Genomic DNA, 24,511 nt, shown 5'->3' on the forward strand with positions numbered 1-24,511 from the left:
AGTGGTGTTGATCCTTATGTAAGCTTCTAAAATCAGTGGGAGAGAATTTGTATGAACTAAGTGGATCGTTATTTACTTGAGCTTGAAGTTCTTGATACAATATAATGTGAAATGGGGTTCTTGGGTTCAAGTCCCAGTTACAGTAAATTGCTTTTCACCAGTGACTAATCATTATAAATATTCATTCAATTATTTCTTATTTCATTTTTTGAAATTGCTGTAATAACCTAAAGTTATAATTAGTATTTTTGAATTGCCAGAAATATATCTATAAACATGTTAAGCAAATTTTCATTGAATGTATATTAAGATAATTATATTTGTTTATCTATCGAAGTTAAATGCACATACATTTGAGTAAGTATATTCAGACATCAGATGTTTTTATTGTATATTAATTGGTCTTAATCATTTTCAAACTAGATCTTTGGTTTGATATAAATTAATAAAATGATGTTTCTGTAAATATCTTAGACTATTGAATTCAGATTTAAGAACTATCAGAGTTGCTTTACATTCTATTACTTTAATTTCCAGAAAGCTATTCTCACTTCTATATCACATACTTATGAAGACATGTGTAAACTAAATTGAAATTGAAAACTTGAAAAGTAACAAAATTTGAAAAAAACATTCTATATTAACATTACAAGTAGAAAAAGAGTACCATGATCTGTGAGGAGTATAATAAAGCTTTGAAGATAAAAGAATAATGTCAAACTTTGTATAATTCCTACTGCAGTAGTATATTAGTATAAAAGTTCAACAATTTTAATGTTCTCTTTAAATTATTTTTGCTGTGTTATCTATAAAATGCTAGATAGCCATTTTGTAGTTTTCTACCAGAATAACTTAGACCATTCATAGAAATAATTGCTGTCTGCATGAATGAATTATTCTGAGAAAATTGTATGTTTTAAGTGTTGTTTAATATAAAATATTCTTTTTAGTGAAATTAATAAAATAACACAAAACAAACATTTTGTGTCTAACACATTGCTGATGAGTCATGAGTTTATTTGTGTTTCATGCAGTGTTAAAATGTTGAGTTTGAAAGGAGTCGGACATTTTATTTTGTTATGGAAATTTATTGTTTTTCTGATTCTTACTTTCAATACCTATATTTTCATAAATGGCTTCTTGCAGAAAATGTGAAATGTTGAATGAAGATGAAATAACTACTAAACTATTTGATGATAATTTGTCAAATCTTGCACATTAAACTGAATATTCTGATATGAATGTGTTTATGAGTCATTCTGACAGTGATTCTAGCTACAGCAACATTAGACCTATAAAAAGATGGAAAGTTGTTCTATTCTCAGTGGATTTTGAGTTAGACAGTGATGAGGATTCTACAGTTGTTCGTGTTAGTTATTTGTTTTCTCATTGTGATAATTGGTCAGAAATAGATATTCCACCAAAATTGGAAATGTTTGAATAAAATCCAGGAATCACTATAACTCCATCTGAACCCAAAAATATTGCTGTCATGACAGTTATTACAATAGTTCTTGAACTGCAAACTTGTTCCTAGAATATAGTGAATAGAGGGTTGCTGTCAACCTTGAAGCCCGAAATTTTAACAATGAAAAAGGTAAAACAGCTTTCTGCAGATGAGGCACTGTTCTTGCTTTGATACGGAAAAACAAGAGAAGTGAAAATGGTTTCAGCCATCCATGATGTATCTGTTTCTACCACAGGAATGAAAAATAGAATAACTGAAGAAGAAATAATAAAAAAACTGTGTGTATTCTCCAATACAATGCCCACATGAAAGGTATTTATCGTGCAAATCAGTACCTCTCATATACGATTGTCAGAAAAACAGTGAAACGGACAAAAAAGGTAGTACTTTATCTAATAAGTTGCAACATTTTCAATTCATATATAATCTACAGAGTCTTGAGTTAACAGATAAAAAAATAAATTTTTGAGAATGGATGTAGTATGAAAATGAATTACTGACAAAGAGAAAGAAGGTTCACTGACTATAGAAAGAAACAAACCCAGTCAATCATCTGAAGGTACAAGGAAATCTCTACATAAGGAACCCCTAGGAAGACTGTCTGGTGACATGAAGCAGCATATACCTGAGTTTATATTATCTACAGGAAAAAAGAAATTTCCCACAAGATCCTGCAGAATTTGTATTGTCCATGGGAAAAGACGTGAAACACAATACACATGCACATTTTGTACTGTTTCACTCCATATAGGAAAGTATTTTACCAGATTCCACACTACTAAAATTTACTAGGTGTCTTCATTTACATACTCTGTAAGTTTCAAATAAGTAATAAAATATATAGTTGAGTTATGAACAAAATTAAATGCATTTGACTCCTTTCAAACTCAGTGTTTTACTTCAATGAATGGCACACAAAGAAATTCTGCACAACATGTGAGTAAACTCGTGACCCATCCATAATGTGTTAATTAGTTAAGTTAAATATACTCATACCTTATTCTTACGTACAAACCCATTAAAAAGTTTTAGTATACTAGTGTTTTAGTATATTTTGATATGTTTATCAATCTAAATAATTCTTCTTAGGATAACTGAAAAAACTTTTAAGAAATACTTTGCAAAGCTTTCAAAATCAGCATTTTTGGGCATGTTTTGCAATGTAGTTTATTATTAGAGTTGTTTATTGACTTTAACCGAGTAAATCATTCTTCAAAATAATTTTGTAAGTAAAAAGGAAAAAAAGGTAAAACATCTCTGAAAGCTTATGTTTAAAAAGTTAATATATATCAATTTGTTTTATGTTTATATGTGTGTGAATTCTATATGTATATAAACTATGCATAATAGCTTCAACACTCACAGTTTAATCATTCTTAATTCTCATTAGTAAAAACACTAATTAAATGAGTGATTACTTTCACAGTTATAGCTTTACATTATTTATAAGTGGCACTGAATTTGACCTAATGTTTTTTTTTAAATAATTTAATCATAAGCAGAAGTGAAATCCTCAAAACAAAAGTAGAGGTACCCAGGTGGGTGAAATGGACTTACTCTTGACAAAGAAGAAATCTACATGTAAATGTAAAAAAAAACAAGTACCTTAAATAAGTCCCAGTATTAGTACTGCCATAATAAATAAGTTCTGTTACACAGTAGCTGTGAGTACCAGCAGAATTTCACCCATGATTTTAGGTAACCAGACTGTCACTTTTAACTATTCATATTTTATTTTTTGTGGAGGAGGTGTAGATTTCTTAATAAAAGCTGGTTTCTTTTCAATTTGCATAATTTTTAGGATTTCCATACTCCAGTAAACTATACTTTATTCTAATGTGCTCATGTGTGTGTGTATTTCTTTTAAAACATGTCATATATATATATATACACACACACACACACACACACACACACACACATAAATACACATTATATATATTTATAAAAATACATACACACACATGTATCTTGAATCTTTGTAGCTAACTGATTAGCTATTGGATTCTCAGAAAAAAAATGTTTATTTATGAATCCAGTCATGTTATTAGCAATGATGAACATTGCACATTTTATAAGTTCTTTAGATATGCAGAAATTTTATATTTCAGAAATTTTATATTATTTAACATTTAAGAGAAAATATCACGAAGAAAAGTTATTCCATTAATATGAACTTATTGTCAGTAGCTCTATTATTAGTTTACCATTATTGAAATGATTTTGTTGTACTAGGTTACATAATCAGGGATGTCATTTTATGGCATGTTTGAAAATTAGGCATTAATTTATTAAAATGTTAACAATTCAGTAAAACTAACTTAAGTATATATATATATATATATATATATATATATATATACATATTTATATATATGTATGTTTCTTAACATTGTTCTTTTAGTATCGTCTTGTTGTCAAGACAGCTTTGAAACTGCTGTTAGTTTTTGTTGAATACACTGAGATGAATAGTCAACTTCTATTAAATGCTGTTTCTACAGTGGACGTAGATAAGAGTAAGTCAGTAATATTGGCGTATGTGCAGATATTAAAGTTATGAAGGAACAACTAACTGTTACAAATGAGAACAATAACGTTAACAAAATGTATTTGATAAGTGACATTTAAAATAGACTGTAAGACACAGCTTTACCATCAGATCTTTATCTCTTCCCTGCTGTGTAACACTTATTACTATTACTTATCGAATTTCTTGATGTATTGGCCAGGTGGTTAGGGCACTTGACTCATAAACTGAGGGTTGCGAGTTCAAGTCCCCAACACACCAAACATGCTCAACCTTTCAGCCTTAGGGGCATTATAATGTGATGGTCAGTCCAACTATTTGTTGGTAAAAGAGTAGCCCAAGAATTGGTGGTGGGTGGGGATAACTAGCTGCTTTCCCTCTACTCTTACACTGCTAAATTAGGGATGGCTGCTGCAGATAGCCCTTGTGTAGCTTTGCATGAAATTCTAAAAACAAACAAATTCCAGTTATAACTGAATTATTCTACAAAATTTCAGAAATAGCAGTACTTACTCTTTTTTTATAGCATGTGGTTTAACCATATTTGTAAATGATGATGCTATTTAAGGTACTAAAGTACTTGTCAAAATTACATTATTCACCTAATGTACAGCTTGAAAAATTTATGGTGTATTATAATTTTTATTACTTGTAAACAAATATCAGTCTGGTTTCAGAGTAAGGAGTTGTTTCATTGAACTAAGCCCTTAAAACTTATTTCCCAATCAGGGAAGATTCATAATTTTTTGATTTTTATACTGTGGGAAAAAAATTTTCATTTAAAACACTTGTTTACATAAGGAGTTCAATTTAATTCTTTTGGTTCTCCAAACTAAGAAATTTATATTTTTATACTATAGACACCAAAGCATGGTCCAACATCATAAATCTATTGAATGACAGAGATTCAGCTGACATGGAGCTTCTAGTTTTTGCTATGACACTAATAAATAAGGTAAGGAAAACTTCAGTTGACGTGAATGAGAATTACTAATTTTATTATATGTTGATAATCCAAATCTAATATAAGTTTTGGAAAGTTTAAAAATTGTATAGTAATTTGAACATTTTAATAGTGTCTCTAAAGTGAAATTTCTGGAGAAACTAAATCTGACATTGAAAAATTAGTTTTTAGTTTAATAATGGTTTTCTGAGTTTCATCAATCAGCATCTTTTTCTTTGCACAGATCTCTAATACATGCTTTTCGATACTGAAGTTTCTAAGTGTTGTGCCCTTTTTGTGCACCAGTTTGGAGAAATTGAAGTGTAGAATAATAAAGCATTGCATCAGATGTATCTCATGATAAATAAAGAAAAATTGCAACTGCTGAATATTTATGCCACTATTGAAAGTTCACAGAAATCTTGCAAAAAATATCAGAAAATTCAGTGCAACTAACAAACTGAAATAATTGCTTGTAATGTTAAAAATTAATTCACGTTCAAATATTCAGACCTATATGAAAAGTAAAAGTATAGCAAAATTTAGTAATAATACCACAGCTATATCAGCAAACATTTTAATTGGTTCTCTTTTGGATTTTCAGAACCTACAGATTTTCTTCCCCAGTGAAGAAAAACTTTTAATTGTTTAAGTTTCTTTAATTAAAGGTTAATTTTTTGGACAAATGTGAGGTAAGAAAGTGAAAATTTGTATGGAAATATGCTAGTTATTCTTTTAATTTCTCAGATATCAGAGAGCATGTAAATTTAGATCAATTCTCATGGATAATCTTTTGCTCTAACTATAGCAAAGATGAATCTGTAGCAGAGGTAGTTCTCAGAACATCATTGAAGTATGCTACTTGTCTGACATGTTCTACGTTTTCTCTGACATGTCACATTTTGATCCTGTTTTAATGATTATACAAACATTTAAAGAACTTGATAGAGGCATACCTTGATATCATTAAAAACTGCTCTTACAAGACACAGTCAATGGTAATGAAAGTTCTGCAGTTTCAAACCACTGAAAACAAAATTAGACTCTTTCTTCATAGAATACATGGATGAAAAGAAAGATTATGATGAATTGTGGGATGTCACAGTTAATCATGATGTTACTTCATGGTCTTCTAAAGCTTTTGTAGAACAAGGATTTTCAGTAAACAAAGAATTTGTTATGGACTATGTGAATGTCAATTGAAAATACATTTATCATTTTACATGTTCAGATCACAAAATTCTTGTATGAACATCTATCAGACACCAGTTATATAACAAATATGACTGGTATGAAAGATATGCTGACACATATTAATGGAGGCATTCCATAAATATTTGTATCACATAGAGAGAGAAGAAATAGGTGATAAGTGAATGGTTACAAAAATCTGTAGCTAGGTGAGGTTAATGAAATGAATGAGAGACACATTGAAGAAAGTATTATGTGAGTGCTTTTATAAGCTGATGAAATGGCTATGAAATTTAAGTAAAGGTATCTTAAGTATTAGTTCAGAGACATTTCTTATTTTTATGATACTGGTGATTTGGTGTTAAGATATAGTATTTTGCAATATAAAAATATGAAGATATGTTTACATTTGCTTTAAGGGAAAAAAGGACAATGTGGATTAATTAGGATGCTGTTTTAACAACTTGGAAGTTATTAATTTTTAGTAATAATATTCATTATAATTTATATTGCCTCTTTGTTGGTTTTGTGAACCTTCTTTAAGGATTTTATCTATAACTTTAAAGACTCATGTTCTTGTTTTGTGACAGGAACTTCTTTTAACACATGAATTTTGAATTAATCATACCAAAATTGGTTGAAGAAGGAATATTGCACTTTCAATATTGTAGAGTTCACAGGAAATTTAGAGTAGGTTGTATAATCGTACTAACTTAGATATACATTTAAGACTTGTTTTGTGTTTTTTCTTCAGATATAAGATAGCTTTTTTTAGATAGCTAAACAGTCAAGTCATTTACATTAATTGTCAAAGGTTAACACAAGCTGGACTGAAACACACAAAATAAATATTATGTTCATCTGTTAGCTAGTTGTTAGTTGTTGTTACTTTAGGCTTATTTTATTTTTTAATACTATATTTTTTGTTAAATTGAGCTTTGGTATTTAATGAAATGGTTGCAATAGACATAGTTTGGTTGAAATAGTGTTATAAATTCATTTTATTAGAAAATATGTAAAGAACGGAATAAAGGATGTAGTGTTAAAAATACAATAAACCTAATACTCTTGTCTTATGAGGTATATAACAATAACTATGAATGATATTTAGATAAATCTATGATATGAAGCAATTAAAGTTTCCTCTTATGTGTTTCTTAAATTCATATACCAACCTAACTCTACTAAGTTAGCATTGCAGTATATGTATTAGACATGAACAACAATTTTTCAAAACTGTATAATTTATTGTATTTGCACGTTTGATATATCTTTGAAGTATGATATATTAACAGTTTTAAAGAGATCTGTGGTTCCTTTATACAGACTATCAATGGAATTCCTGATCAAGACACATACTATGATGTTGTGGATTCTCTAGAAGAACAAGGGATGGAGAGAATCATACAGTATTACATGTCTAAACAAGGCACGGACCTTGACTTGCTGCAGCAGTTTCAAATATATGAGGTAGTTTCAACATAATTCAGATAAATACATATTTATAACTTATAATTTGTCATGTCTGGTTGCACTTTTAAAAAAAATATTATGTTTATCTCAGTGTCACAGCAGACACCTGTGAAAACTCTCCAGCTTCTTAATTGATAAAAGATCCAGGTGAGAAAATATTGCCAAAGAAGTGAAATGTCTCAATAGAGGTTTGGAATACTTAAGTTCCCTCATTAAATATGTTTCACAACAAGCAACTTAAATCAGAATATAAAAGATAATTATACATTTCTAAGATAACAAACATAGATCACCAGGTAATTTATCACTCAATACTTGTGTGAATTATTTTATTCTACTCTATAACTCTTATGTACATTATAAAGTCTTACAATACATTCAATTACAATAACTATAAATTAATACAGTACTTTTTCAGTCTGTACAAAAATTATGTCACATTACTCTAGCCAATTTTGCTAAGTAATAGTCATTCAATTGGTTCTTAAATATTGTAAATGAAGTTGTATATATTGGTAAAGATTTCATTCATTAGTGGGAAAACACCTTAACTCTATTATGAAAAAATTTGGTACAAAAATGTTGCTGATCATATAAATTTTGACTTTGTTTAAAATAATTATGTATTTCAATAATTATAATGCAAGTAATTGAAAATAATTCCTTTAAATATGCAATATTTAAACTTAAGTTTCATTTTAAATACAAACTTCAATGGCAATATTTCTGTATGAAAATATGATTGATTGGAGTGACACTGCTATCCTGTTGTACAAGTTCCATGGTTAAACAGCTGTAAATTTACAGACATAAAACAGTAAAATCTAGGGGTTTGATTCTTTACAATGGACACAGTAGATAGCATACTATGACTTTGCTCTAGAACAAGCCTGTTGCACAGTAGTTTAAGTATTTATTGTGTAACTGAAAATTTATTTATTGAAAACACTGGTTCAAATAGGACATAACCAGAGTGCAATATAAATCTTTAAACTATTAAGTAGATAACATACCCGCGATTCTTACTATTAATGACAATTTTACCTTTGCTAATTCTTGTATGACCATGTGCATCTCAATTAAATTATTTTCTATAAAGAAACCTCAGAAATATGTTCCACTGGTTTAATTTACAAATATACAATAAATATCTTATCTAATACTTTTGCTTTGGCATAAAAATTATTAGTATGATGTGTTAACTATTTACTGAAAGTTTATTAGAATGAAACTATTTAGACAAATTTTCGAGTTTTTATTAATAGCTTTACAATAATTATCATACATTTGTATTCTGAATATTGGGTATGTAATGATATAAAACAGGGAATGTCAGATTTTAAATTTAAAATTCTTAGGATTAAATGTTGGGATGTTTAGCATAAGTTTATAATTCAATATTAATGCATTATGTTAAAAAGAAGTTTTCAATTCTCTTTTGCTTAGCTGGATGAAGTGATCAATGGAGCTTTAAATTATGATATGTGCGAAAGTCAGTTTGATGTAATGCACCAATAATGCTTTTGTATTAAAAATAAACCTTCAAATTTTATTTTAGTTTAATATTTAAGACACAGATTATGTTTTTTTTGGGTACTAATCTGTATTCATTGTATTATTTGAGATGAAAACCTAAGTATATATATATATATATATATATTGTTTTTTTTTCAGGCTGTTCTAAGACATGAAGATGGAGAGTATGATGGCAAAATGTTACCAGTTGATCATCGACTGATTAGGTAAGTATTACCGTCTTGTAATTAGGAAATAACTTTTTAAACTGCTCATATTATCAGTACTTGTCCCCAGTGGCACAGCTATGTATGTACAAACTTACACCACTAGAAACTGGGTTTTGATGCCCAGGGTGGGCAGAGCACAAATAGCCCTTTGTGTAGCTTTATGCTTAATTCCAAAACAATCCAGTTAATGCTTATGTGACTACGTCGTATGCATATATATCATTACAATGTTTTCCTTATTCCTTTTTATTCTTGACAAAAATAACAAAAATGTTTGTTGTTTTTTAAATTAAATCCTTCTTGGTGTCTTTTGCTGAGTTTTTGGTATTAAGATGATATTCTTAGAAAGTGTACAAAATGACAGTTGTATGTGAGTCATGTAAGAACTTCATGGATGGTTATTTGAAAATATAAATAAGTACTTATACTGCATAGTTGATATATAGTAAACATTTATGTTGAGGGTTTCTTATTTTCTTTTAATAAACTATTTTCTGTTGACTCATTCATATACATGTGGAAGAAACAAAGAAACCTAAATGTTTATATATATTCTAATACATGTTTGGAATAATTTATTTAGTATACTTTTCTGACAGTTGATATTTTAATTACTGAAATTACTTTAAAGCAAGCGTTTTTCTTCAGCATTTAAACTTTTCTTTTATGTCCACAGACAGGTTCCACGCAGCAGAAAATCTTATCCTGATGAAAATGATAGAAGGAAAAGTCGGAGACACTCTGTAAGCAACTACACATCTGCTCCTCAGAATAAATCCCAAAGTCCTTCTATCCCTAAAACTACAGAAGAGCCATTCAGCCAGTGGAGGAGAAGGTATTTTTATTTTGTGTATATTATGTCCAGTTATGTAAGGTTAGTGAAAGATAAAAACTAGCAGTTAATTTCTGTCTTTAACTGTTTCTCAGTATATTTTTGTTTATCATATCTTATATGCATAATTTAGCTAGTTATCAAACACACACGTTTTCATATTTGTGTTTTGTTTTCTAATTCGTAGTATTATGTAGAATATTGGTATCAAGATACAGTTATCATTTTCTTTATTTATTTGTTGACTGCAGGGATCAAAATGAAAATGCAGAGTCAGTGAAAAAATCAGACACAAACCAAGGGACATTGCAGTTAAATGGTACATGTTATCCTAATAAACCAGGTGTGTTATTTTGTTATGTATTAAAATTCCAGAATGTTTGGTTACTTATTAGGTTGTCCTAAGATAAATGATGTAATTCTCACAATAACATTTAGAAACTGAATATTGAGTAACTTATCATTAGTTATTTGGTTTAATCCAATGTTTGTCATTTACAAGGTGTCTTAATTGTTTGCTGTTTTAACTGCACTTAGAGTAAGTTTTCAAACCCCAAGCCAAGATGGACAAGAAGGACTCTCATTTGATTTTCCTCTACGACTTCAAACTTGGACAAAAAGCTACCAAAACTACACAGAACATCAGGCATTTGGATGGAAGCCATCCTTAGATGAAAACACATTAAGGGAAACAGCTGAGACAGACCCTCGCACAACAGTACATGAGCTTGCAGAAAAGTTAGGGACAAGCAAATCAAACATTTTTAACCACCTGAGTACGATTGGAAAGATGAAAAATTTGGTTAAGTGGGTTCTGCACGAGCTAACTGAAGATCAACATTATGAGACCTGTCAATGCTCTAAAAATTGAACGAATTGGGAATCGAAGTTCTGCCTCATTCACCTTATTCCCTAGACTTTTCCCCTACAAATATTCATTTTTTCAAGCACTTTGACAACTTTTTGAACAATAAATGCTTTCAAAACCAGGCAGCTGCAGAAGGAGTTTTTAGGGAGTTCATTGATCATAGAAACCCTGATTTCTACAGCAGGGGCATAAACAGCATCGTTACATGTTGACAAAAGTGTGTCGAAGCAAATAGTGCTTACTTTGTTTAAAGCATGCTTCACAATACTGGTTTATACTTTTTCAAACTTAGCATTTCAAAAACAATATTTAGCTCTGGACAACGTAATAGAAAACCTGAAAGGTCTAAAGAAATACATTATAAATGTATTATAAAGAGTTATTGTAAAATATATTTCAAAGATTACGAAGGTACAAATGAAACTAATGATGACCATTAGGTCGAAACATTGTTTGCTCCTCTACTAGTGCCTTCTCTACCCGTACCAGCCGTTTTTAAATATATAATTTGATATACTTTCATTGCATGCTACACTACCTACAGTTGTACTTTACTAACTTTGTCACTTATTTAATCAGAAGAAAAGACATAGTTGTAAATGCTAAGTGTGATAGAAAATACATTACTTATTATATGTATGAAGAAAAGTTTTGAAGAACCTGTTGGGGATTGTATAAATCCCTAAAACATTTTGCTGAGATAGGAAATAAATTGTGAAGCAAGTATAGATGTTTGTGTGCATATGAAAATTTTCATATACAACACTGCCTACTAAATAAATTGTGACAGTACAGAAAAATATTTGTAACTTTATTGCATGCCATATTTATCCATCACAAACTTAACAGAACAACTAAGTACAAAGCTTTAACTTTTAATAGAATGTTAAAATTCTTTTATTGAATCAGTTTGATTTTTTAGCAGCATAAAAGATAAATAGTGTTAATAAAAGTTGTGGTTTTGTAGTCTAGCTGTTTTAGTTTTTTTACAATGACAGTGTAAGATAATATACTATTACAAACAAATTAACATCCTTAAACATTTGTAAAATGTTTAACATTTACTTTAAGTATAACATCAAAAATAAATAAAAGTTTAATGTGTGTTCTTTTTAACTAAGTAAGTAGCTCTGTTTTAACTTTGCTTTTAGATTTCTTTATCCAAAAATATGAATTACAGCTATAAACTTAAGTTTACAGATGTTATGAAGACTTTTTTGTTTGAGATATAGAAAACCAGATCCTTGATTTACATGATTTATCATGCTAACAGATGTAAATGGGATAACCCCTGCTCTAAGAAGACGTAGAGAACGAGATGCTCGTAATCGGTCCCTTATCAAAGAACAGGAAGAAAATGGAAAGGGAATTGTATATCAACGAACAGATAGCATGTCTTCAACCGGAAGCATAGATTCTGTTGGAAGCATTGATAAACCTACTGTTATTCCCACAGAAAAACCTGAAAAATGTAAGTATATTCAGAAAAAAACAGAGAAATTTATTGGACTAATAACTGTGCTTTGTTTTCATCAAATTAATATGTTTGCAGGCATGGGACAAAATCTAAATTTTGTTTAATATTATTAGTAAGAACTTTGAGTAAATATAAAGAGTATATTGTATATGAATCATACTGTATCCTCTTCAGGCTGCCTGGGAATGACAGACACAGTGACTGACACATTATATGCATTGCAGAAACTCTTTGTTTCATAATACCTTCAAATCCTTAAAGAATGTGAAAAATTATCACGTACACAAAAGTATTTCATAGGCAATTTTATGAGAAGCTCAGATAGAGATTTTTAAAAATTCAGAATATTTTGTTTTATATTTACCACCATCATAAAGTATACTTAGTATAATAATAATACATACACATATAATGGACCTTTAATTAATGGAATTTATAAACAAAGTTAAACAGAAAATGTTTTATGAGTCTTTTATTTCTAGCTTCTCTAGTTGAAAGGCAAAGGTTTCGTTTTGAAAATCGAATAGAAGATGAAAATCGGAAAAATCATCAACTGTCACGGATGCACTCTAGAGAAGAGCCCAAGATAAAACAAGAAGAAGTGAAAACTCCTAATCAGCTAATAAAACAAAACAGCCACACTGATGTTCCTCCAGAAAAGCATGGCTCTACTCCTTATACAAGGAGTGATACTAATAAGAAGTCATGGATGCTTTCAATGATGTATGGGAAGAGCCAAGAGGAAGACAACAAACCAATAACTCCCGACACTTCTCCCACTAGTCCTACTAATCAGGTGGTTCGTCCTCCAACTTTTGGGAAGCAAGAAGAAGGGCCTTCAAGGTCTCAGATCATTAAGGAAGGGAGTGTGCATGATATGCAAGAAAAATTTAAAGAAAGGCAAGAAACAAATCTTCGACTTCCTGCATCTGAAAATCGCTCCAGACTTGGTGATACAAGTGGTATCATAAGTAGAGCAAAAGAAGGACTTGCTGCTAGTACACGCTTAGAAAATCGACTTACTCCTTTGACTCCTCAGAAAAGCAACTCTTCAATTCCTGAGCTTCGAAAATCTGAAAGTGGATTACAGTGGGATCAGTTAGTTAAGACAATTAGTAGACCACTTTTAATCAATGACTTAGACTTTACAGATCTAAAAGATGAAGATGAAATTGACATTTTAAAGACTACACTACCAATTAACAGTGGACCTCTTCTACTTCCTCTTCCTGGAAGTGGTTCTGAACCTCCTCCTCCACCACCTATAGGTATGGCTCCTTCTTTACCACCTGGCTGTGGACCTCCACCACCACCTCCACCACTTGGAATACCACCTCCACCTCCTCCTGGTCTTTCACAACCACCACCTTTTATGGGGAGCTCTAGAGGTGGTTCTCAGGCTCCTGCGCCTCCTCTGTGGTCTAGACAGGCACAACAACAAAGGCAACAACATCAGAAACAGGAACAACAAAAAACAATTCCAAAGAATAAAAAAACTGTAAAGCTTTTCTGGAAAGAAGTAAAATCTGATCCAATTCTAGTGAGCAAACTCTCAAATAAAAAGACAATATGGGATGAAATAAAGCCTACAATAGTAGATACACAGAAACTGGAACACTTATTTGAAAGCAGAGCTAAAGAAATAGTGAATTGGGTAAGAAACTACTCCCTGAACTTTATTTGATAGTAGTGCTGAAAGGTTTCCACTTTTTAAATACTCTCAAATACTAAATTAATTATACATTGAATCACAGTGCTGTCTATTTGTAAAGTTTCAAGTAATCTTAACTTTTTTTTATAAGTAGTATTAAATAGTTCTTTCAGCAATATAAAATGTTTTTATCTGCTTATGTGTTGTTGTGTGAATAACATTATTAAAAATAATTTTTAAGTTTCAGCTTTAAACTGCCTTTTTCACAAAAGACGAGTTCATTATGTAATATAAACTAAATCTTAAAGATTAATATTATGGTAAACTTAACTGAATGTATACTTTAACTAAAGCATGCATGGCTTTGATATTGTTATTAAATTATTAATTAGTACTTTTGCTGATACTACTAAGTGATTGAACTGCATGTAAGAATTGGCTTTGCCCCCAAGTGGCCCAGCGATATGTCTGTGGACCCGCAGAGCTAAAAACTGGGTTTTGATACCTGTGGTGGGTAGAACACAGATAGCCCATTATGTAGCTTTGTGCTTAATTCTAAACAGATAAATAAACACAGATTGAATTTATTTAATCTTACTAAAATAAATGCATTGCAACAGTTATGACTTAAAGCTGATTAAGAGTTGTGCACAATTAATATAACTGATTTTCTTCTTTTGCTCCTTGTTGCTGCCCTTCTATGTGGTTGATTTATGGTGTGACCTACATCTTGTATATTCAGGAGGTAAGTAAGTATATATGTCACAGCAAAAACAGTAGTTCTAACTTAATCTAGTATTTTTTATGAAATGTTTATTTTGTTCAAATACTGTTAATAATATACATAAGTAATTATAATGATTTGTTAATGCTGGAAAGAAAACAAATTTACTGTTTAATTTATATTTATTTTTTAATAGTTATTTATAATTATTGTAAGGACATTTTAAATAAAAATGTTTTAAATCAATGATTAACTCCTTTCAAGGTAAAGGTATTTACTACTATAGTATTATCCTTGTAATGCACTAAAATTATAGGAAAACATTTTATTTAATAGTGATTCCAAAACCAGTTAACATCAATTGAAAGCATTAAAATGAGTGTTATTAATAATAACCTGCTCCCCAGTGGCTCAGCGGTATGTCTGTGGACTTAATATGCTAAAAACCGGATTTTGATACCTGTGGTGGCCAGAACACAGATAGTCAATTGTGTAGCTTTGTGCTTAATTAAAAACAACAACAATAATAGTAATCATTGAGAAATAATTGTAATTTGATATACCCATCCTTGTCTTAGCCAGTTATTTTCATACAAGGATTGAAAAAATAAACCTTTTTCAGGATACTTAAATTAAAAAATATCAAATTTAGTAAAGTAAGAAATCATTAATTGGCTAACCCTCAGATATACAGCAAGATTTCTTGTTGGGAAAGTGAATTACATTTCTTTGACATTTATTTTACATTTAATAAATGTAAATTACCAAATTGGAATCAAATGGTAGACTATAAGCATTTCCTGGAATTCATATAAAAGTATGTGATGACAACTTAACAGATAAATATTAGTTAATCTATACTTAGAAGGACTAGCTGAGAACACTTATAATATGCCTCATGTTTGTTGGTATTGTCTTCAGTAATTTTCATTAAGTTTTACTATATATGTTTTTAATTTTATAACCCTTAAGCACCAGATGCCAAATGCTACTGCATGAAACATTAAAAATTTTGTATAAAGATTTTATGAGCACTTTTTGCAGTGTGTAGTCAACTTTAAATTAAGAATTTTGTAAACAGTGTAAAACAAATCACATTTGCTGGTAGTTTCCTTCAGTGTTTTATTAATATGCTAGAATAAAAAAATCAAGTAAAACGTTTGAACAGCTAAGATACTATTAAAACATTTCAGTCGTTGCTTTTAAAGAAAGTATAAATATTTTACACTTACATTAGCTAATAATTAGCTATTTTACACAGAAAAACCAAGAGGGTAAGAAAAATGAGATTGTGATACTAGATCCCAAAAGGTCAAACGCTATCAATATTGGAATGACCAAGTTACCTCCACCAAGAACAATAAAGACAGCTATTTTAAAGATGGATAGTACTATTATGAACAGGGAAGGAATAGAGGTAGGAGTTAAAGTGTAATTAACAGAAATCTTTAATAGCAAAAGATTTGTCTGCTTTTTATCTTTATATTTGTTAGAACAGTAGAATTTATAGCAAAATTTTGCATCCTTGCTAATCCTGTATGTATAACTAAATAATAAAAATTAGAAAAATTCTTGACATTTTTTCAGAAAGGTTTTCTGTTAGCATTGTGCAGGACTATGTAGGATTAATATATGAGAAAACCTGGAAATTTGTAAATTTTAATGTAAGTAATGCTATTTTAAATTGTGTACAACTTATGTATTCAGTGTTATTTCACCTATGTTTTAAAACTTTACTGGTTAGTTAAAAAAATTGTTGCTTTTGACATTATAATGATAGATGATTATTTTATTTCTTTTATCTACAGTGATGGAAACATTTTAGTATCTTTCATGATCAGTTTTAAAGAAATGGAATTGCTATTTAGTTTTGCAGTAACGATGTTTAATTTTTCTGAAACTATAAAATCTGTCAAATACATTTTTATAGAAATATATTTTTGTTTCAGACATTTTAATTAGTGTATACAGTAATGTGTCATGTGGTACTTTGAACTTTATTTAGTGATTGGCATATTATTATTATTTTATATTGTTTGTAGTTTGATTGTGGACAGATAATATATTTATTTTGCAGAAAATCCTTTCAACAATGATGCCAACAGAAGATGAGAAAAATAAAATAGTAGAAGCACAAATGAATAACCCAGATGTTCCACTAGGAAGTGCTGAACAGTTTCTTCTTACTCTTTCTTCTATTAGTGAATTAGAAGCAAGACTTAGGTTATGGGCTTTTAGGCTTGATTATGATACTGCAGAAAGGGTGAATAACATTTTATTTCCCTATCCTGAGGAAAGTTCTTTAAACAGAAACGTTTATGAAAGCTTACTATATTGTCGAGCAAATTTGAATGGTTTTGGCAATAACTTTTTTGTTAACAGCTAGAAGGAGATTCATTTGTTCATTAACAATAATTTATTCAGTATTGTTCATTTGATCATTGTCATAACCATAGATATTTCTGTGACAATATTACTCACAAAAATTAAAAAACAAATGTTTGCAAGGCATCAGAGTTTTTGTACTTCACAACACATTTGTGCAGTTTGCCCAATGTTTCATTCAAATTGGAAGTAACATTAACTAAGAACCTGCAAAATGATATTTATTCAAACTTGAATTTTCTTATAACAAGTCTTAGAAAGACTATAATAAAACTTTGCATATAAGTCATGTTAGTTGGTATATTCTTAATATTATTATAGATAATTATGTGGTTTTTTTTTACTCAGACAAACAAATTTATCCATAGATCTCACTTTAGACAAAAAGATCTTTGATTAAAACAAAGCTCTATACCCAGGTTCAGATATCAGTATGATTAATAAAACATCAACGTTTTTTTTTATAAAATGGGCACATTCAGCTTTGAAACTATAAAATTTCCATTTCCAGATACAAATTTTCTATATCAATTCTGTTACATGTACTACTTACTTCTAATTAGATACAGTAAAATGTATTCTGTCCTGTAGAACTTTTAAGATAGATCTCATAAACATGGTTGTGTTTTCACAAGCTAGATATTTTGGTATCTCATGTTAAACAAAAAATTTATTAAATTATGTTGGAAATTACGTGTTTAAACATTTTACAAAACATCAAAGCTTTATCATAACTTTCATGTTTACTCTTTCTTTGAAAATTGTTTAAGGTAATGTTAAATTGCTTTAGTGTATTAACCACTGTTAGTTTCATTTCGTGTTAATTTAAGCTCTTACAATATACAGTTAAAACTAACTTTATAACAATTATAAATGTATAGTATGACATTATGTCATTAGTTAAGTTATACTAGTCTTGCAATTTTTTTTGCTGTATATAATTTTGTAACTTCCATATTTAAATATTATTATTGACCTTTCACAAATATCGTTCATACTTTTGTCTTTTACAGTATATTTAATTTCATTATATTCCTTCTTGTTGCTCTTTTTAAATGTCTTATTAAGTGATAGGGGTTAATTAATGCCAGATTATTTGTGTTAGAGACTGTGTTATATGTTTATATTGTGTTTACTTTTGTTAAATTTAACATTTCTATATTTTAGTTAGAGTACCAATATTCTAGCTGTTTATTATACAAATCAGGTATTAAATTAATTTGTTGTGTTGTATTTCACAAATATTGGATTTATGGCTGTAATAATTTTGATAACAGTCTCTTCTTAAATTATGCTGTCTCAGCTATTTAATGAGTTTTCATTGGTTGGAAGTAATTTCTCTGTGCTCCATATAAATAACACATGGTCATTTATTTATTTAATGTTATTTTCATTAATATTATTGGTTAGAATTTATATTATATTTAGTTTTGTCATTTCAATTTTATTAAAGAGATTGTTTTATGTTTGTTAACTTAGTATACAGATTTAAAGCTGGCCAAACCATGTAAGATGTGTTTAGGCTTACAGCCAAAAATGTTAACATGGAGGGAACTCAACTGATAAAGCAATGCATTTTAATCTTTATAAATATGAACATAACAGTTTAGTTCATTAATTATCTCATAACCATATTGGTTTAAAGTTTCACTCTAAACAGGTAACTTGCTCTAATTACAATTTATTATGAATAAAATATAATTTTTCTTCTTATGAAAATGTTACTGGTTTTTTTAACTTTAAGTAGGTGTTAAACCCTTTATATGTCAGTGGCATGTTAAATATTTATTTCACCCTTTTTTTATACAGTATCCTTCAGTCTTTGTAGTTATAGCAGATATATAAGAAAATTCAACAAGCTTTTAGTCAGTATCAGGTTAAAAATAAGGCTTGTGATTTCATGTTCACATATGAACTACCTGGCACATAAACTTAAATCTCAATATGTTATATGTGTACTTAACCATTACATAACTTCCTACTTAGAAGAACAAACATTCTAACTATTGGATTCAATATTGGTTCACAGTGTCCAAGTTTCTAGTCTTTCAACTTTTTACACTAAGTTCAGTAAACTGAGAAGGTTAAACATTATTATTGGTCTACTTTTAATATTGAGGATTATAGATAACTAAACTTATGTGATACATCTTTATTCACTTAAAGGTCAAGTCTAAATTCAGATACTGTCAAATTTATTTTAAAAGAAATAGAAAATATAATTAAATTATATTAAATTAAATAATTTAATAGACAATAATATGTAAACCAACAATAGGATTGTTCACCTTGTAGATTTCATACTTTAAAACTGTTTGCATAACAGTATATTTCACTCAGTATTTCAATAACAAATATTTTAAATTTCAAGATAAACATATTCTCAGATGAACTTAAGAGAGAAAAATAACAAGAAGAAATATTTCATATTACACTATTCTTCTGTGTTAAAGCATTTATTACATAGAAAAATTCAAATACTTACATTTTGAAACTATTATTTTCAACAGGAAATTGCAGAACCACTAATGGACTTGAAACAGGCAATAGTGGAGATAGAAACTAACCAAACATTTAGAATAATACTATCAACACTCCTTTCCATTGGAAACTTTCTTAATGGTGTTGAAGTAAGAATAACTTCTGTTGATTATTTTTTGTTGTAAAAACATTGTGGAAGTGGTTGTACATACTATTAATTTATCTTTTGTGGAATCTTTATTTCAAAGTCTAGTAATTTTTATATTCAGAAGATAAATTATTTAATTTAGTAACTATTTTATCTTTCTTGAAAACTAAAGAAAGGTAATGGTCTTATATTGAGAATGTTTGAAAGGGGGCTGTAACTTGTGAGATCAAAAACCAACACATATTGTGTGAAGCACAATCAATGTGCAAAGCATGCTAATGCTACAAAGGTCTGGGGGGCATGTGATTATTGCAAGCTACAAAATGCTAATGCTTTATCAGAAGAATGTAGACCATGTAGAAAATGTTAAATAGCATAATCATCTGTGTTGTAACTATGCAAGCATAACTTTTTTTTTACATCACAAAAATAAGGGGTTTAACCAAACCCCCTTATGTACATGTATGTGTCTAATTGCAATCACTTATTGTGTTTTTAACATAAATACTTACTACACGCTTGCTTTGTACCACAAATTTGTTGTTGTTTTTTTAATTCAAATGAATTCCTTTAATTTATGGGCTAAGAAGTAATAATAAAGACCTTAGAAAAACAAGAACTGTTGACTTTTAATTAATTACATTTATTTAGATATTTCTTTACAATGATTTTTTTTAATAACTATATTTTTTTATCTTTCACAACATAAATCAATTTCTTTAATAGAATATTTACCCTTGAATAATTAAATATTAAAATACATCTTTAGAGGTTAAATAAACTCTCTATCTTTTTCAAGGTAAAAGGTTTCCAGGTTGATTATTTAGCTAAAATTCCAGAAGTCAAAGACACTGTGCACAAACAATCTCTATTACATCATCTGTGTCACATGGTTATGGAAAAGTATCCTAAGTCAACTGATCTCTATTCTGAAATGGGTTCAGTTTCTAGGACATCAAAGGTAACTTTCAAATTTTATTTTCATTGAACATTGTTAATTTCTCATTTTCCTTAAAGTTAAGAAAAAAAAGGTTTATGTATAGTAAGACATATATTAAGCATGTTTTTTTTAAGACATACTTACATTTTGCTAAGCCACAGGGTCATGCTTATGATTAATTCCTTGATCAGTGTACATTGAAATCAAGCTGTAATTTACTTTGGCATTTAGTAATGAAAACCTTATGGTGAATTTCATTGTTATATCTATAGAGCTAACAACTAGAAAATTTCATTACTTGGAAAAAAAATTATATGTATGTAATATATATGTTTAGTGGCAACTTTATTAGGTACATCTGCTCTTTAGTGTAAATAGTCAAATAGCAAATTATGTGGCTGCAACTCAATATATAAAACATGCAGATATGGTCAAACATTATAATGGGGAAAATGTGTGATCTAAGTGATCTAGAATGTGGAATGATTGTTGATGCCAGATGTGGTGGTTCCAGCATCTCAGAAACTGTTGACCTCCTGGGATTTTCACACACTACTGTCTCTAGAGTTTACAAAGAATGGTGCACAAAACATCCAATGATCAGCATTTCTCTGGGCAAAAATACCTTGTTAATGAGAGAGGTCAGAGGAGAATAGCCAGACTTGTTCAAGCTGATAGGAAGCTCACAAATATTCAAATAATCACTCTTTACAAAAGTGATGTGCAGAAGAGCATCTATCAACACTCAGTGTACTAAACCTTGAAGTGGATGGGCTACAGCAGCAGAAGACCATGCCAGGTTTCTTTTCTGTTAGCTAAGAACAGAAGGATGAGGATGCAGTGAACACATGATCACCAAAGTGGATGATTGAAGATTGGAAAGAGATTACCTGGTCTGATGAATCTTGATTTCTGCTGCAACATGCAGATGATATAGTCAGAATTTGGCATAAAGAGTATGAATACATGGATTCATCCTGCCTTGTGTCAACAGTACTGATTGGTGGTGGTGATGTAATAGTGTGGGGAATGTTTTTTGGTACACATTTAGCCCTTTAATACCAATTGAGTATCATTTGAATGCCACAGCATATCTGAGTATTGTTGCTGACAATGTGCATACCTTTATGGCTATAGTCTACTCATTTTCTCAATGACAACTTCCAGCATGATAATGAGCCATTTCTCAAAGCATGCATCATCTAAAGCTGGTTCCATGAACATGACAGTGATGTCAGTGTACCTCACTGGCCTGCATCTTTGGGATGAGGTGGAACAGGAGGTTTGCAGCATGAATGTGTAGCCAAGAATCTGCAGGAATTGCATGATACTATCAAGTCAGCATAGACCAAAATCCCTAAGGAATGTTTCCAGCATCTTGTTTAATCCATGTCGTGAAGAATTCAGGCAGTTCTGGAGGCAAAAGGGGGTCCTACTCAGTACTAGATAGGTGTACCTACTAAAGTGGCTACTGAGTATATATGAAACTTTTTTATATTTAACCATAATTTAAACTGTTGATTTGTTACCCTTAATGTTGATCATTTAGGTAGTTTAGTTTTAGGTCTGCAAGGTAGATATAAATGTTTCTAAGGTTGAAAATCAATAAAAGACAAAACATTCTTCTTCTGTTATCAAATATGTATATATTTATTCCTTACTTAAGTGAAGAAATTTGCTTACCTTACTAAGTAAATCCTGTAAACCTTTATATACCTTGTAAGGGCTTTTCTACTTTTAAATGACACAATGAGAGCTAACATATTTTGTTTTTGAACATTAGCAATTTTCAGCTTTTTCTACAATGCATGATATAAAGTTAATTTACTGTTAAAATGTATTGTGACAAGGAAGAGAAAATGAAACCAAAGCAGAAATATTGCTCTATGGGCAAGTAATGAATGACAGAAACCTTCCAAATATTTTATGTAGATAAAATGAGGTTGTCAAAAAAAAAGTACTTTATAACAGTTGCATGCTACTGACAATTTTGTATATGATTATTGGTAAAGAAATATGAAGAAAGGTTAATTTACATTAATCTATTCATACAGAATAAGGTAATGAAAAACAAATCCTTTATGAGTTATACTCTTAAACTGCATATTCATCAAGTAGTTGGCAATTTCTGTGGTGCCATTATCAGTTAGACATAATTGAAAGGGCAATAAAACAATAAAATTAATTATAGACAAGTGGAAACTGTTACTGTTTCTTTGGAAAATGAGGGTTTCTTTGTAGTTGTAAAATCAGTCAAACTGACAGAGCACATTTATTAATCCATGCACAACTTTCTTTCATTCCTGCCTTGTTCATACACCACATATTATGAAAGAAAATGTTGTTTCTCTCTCCAGTTCCTTTTTGCCATAAATATTTATTGCATCATCTATTGAATTTTTTTCTTTTGAGAAGCTTACAGTTTCCTAAAAGGTTTTAGGATGGCTTTAAACCCATCTGAAAAGAAGTGAGATGGCATCCTGCCTCATCTCACTCCACTTCAGGCACTGCTCTAAGAGTATTACACTTCTTCATCTCTTGTGTTGTTTTTTTTATATAAACTTAGACCTTCCATTGGCACAGCAGTACATCTGCAGATTTACAGCACTAGAAACCAGGTTTCAATACTTGTAGTGGGCAGAGTATAGATAGGCGTTGTATAGTTTTGTGTGTAACCTTGAAACAAACAAAGGATATAGACTTACATTATCATTTTCTGCCTTTAAACATTAAACAGTTTACCTTGTTTCTCAAGGTATTTAATCCCTTCCATGATTTGCCCAAAATAACTATATTTGAAATAGCATCTGCCCAAATTAATTTGGTAAACTATTTCTCATTGTATTTTTAATTTGCCCCAAATTATAATGTTATTATGTAATTATGAAAAGTTACCAAAAAAGGGAAATAATAATTAAAAAAAACTGACAGAAAAGTTAAGTGTAGGTGACAGAATTTCTTGGGATTTTCTTAGATCAAAGCAAAAAAGAAGATAAAGGTGCTTTCATGTCAACTCAACACCTTGATGCACTGATTAGATATTTCCAATTACAGGCTAAGTATGGCCTAGTGTGTAGCATACCACACTTTGGAACCAAATTTCTGTGGTTTTTGCCCTGTTACTTCAATTAAAGCAAAAGCAAACACTGAGTTTTGCACTTTGGAGTCATGGATGAATTAGAAGAGTGATGGTCAAATCCTATTCTCGGGTCTGCCAAGAGTTAGTGGTGTTGACAAATTGCCTACTCTCTGGTTTATCACTTCACAATTAGGATAGACCTTTTCTAACATTGCATAGCTTCCAGACACTACATTTTTGAGTGTACATCGTAAAATATGTGGATTATACTCTTTGTTATTAAGTTTCTGTACAGGTAAAGGGCTAGTATGATGAAGAAAAAATTTCAATAAACAATATTTTGTTTACTTCTCAGTAAATTGTGGATTTTTTTTACTCATACGTGTTTATATGATAACTTATTAATTACACTTTATTGCTTTGAAATATTAAAGTTTAATTAGCATTTTGTAATAAGTCTTACTAAAGCTAGCTTTCCCATTAGATGTAGCCAAACAACATTTAATGATAACCTGTGTAGTGTAAAATTGTCTATGCTATTATTTTTCATACTTCTAATATGTGTATTCTTAGTATCAA

General features: G+C 29.7%; 1 protein-coding gene across 4 annotated transcripts in view; it reads left to right on the forward strand.

Annotated features, from left to right (window-relative positions):
* The window catches only part of LOC143232138 (FH1/FH2 domain-containing protein 3-like), a 172,772-nt gene that overhangs the window by 119,298 nt on the left and 28,963 nt on the right, over positions 1 to 24,511 (forward strand). For all 4 annotated transcript variants that reach the window (XR_013017391.1, XR_013017392.1, XM_076467225.1 and 1 more), the window contains exons 9-20: positions 3,873 to 3,984; positions 4,856 to 4,950; positions 7,456 to 7,599; positions 9,277 to 9,344; positions 10,024 to 10,182; positions 10,431 to 10,522; positions 12,321 to 12,518; positions 13,007 to 14,178; positions 16,161 to 16,316; positions 16,977 to 17,162; positions 19,795 to 19,914; positions 20,713 to 20,874. Coding sequence is in view for 2 of the 4 variants with exons in the window: in XM_076467225.1 (XP_076323340.1) it covers positions 3,873 to 3,984; positions 4,856 to 4,950; positions 7,456 to 7,599; positions 9,277 to 9,344; positions 10,024 to 10,182; positions 10,431 to 10,522; positions 12,321 to 12,518; positions 13,007 to 14,178; positions 16,161 to 16,316; positions 16,977 to 17,162; positions 19,795 to 19,914; positions 20,713 to 20,874 (2,664 nt within the window). In the remaining 2 variants the exon portion in view is untranslated. The remainder of the gene's footprint in view (positions 1 to 3,872; positions 3,985 to 4,855; positions 4,951 to 7,455; positions 7,600 to 9,276; positions 9,345 to 10,023; positions 10,183 to 10,430; positions 10,523 to 12,320; positions 12,519 to 13,006; positions 14,179 to 16,160; positions 16,317 to 16,976; positions 17,163 to 19,794; positions 19,915 to 20,712; positions 20,875 to 24,511) is intronic.

Source organism: Tachypleus tridentatus, chromosome 11 (genome assembly GCF_004210375.1).
Source record: "Tachypleus tridentatus isolate NWPU-2018 chromosome 11, ASM421037v1, whole genome shotgun sequence".
Classification (NCBI taxonomy): Eukaryota; Metazoa; Arthropoda; class Merostomata; order Xiphosura; family Limulidae; genus Tachypleus; species Tachypleus tridentatus.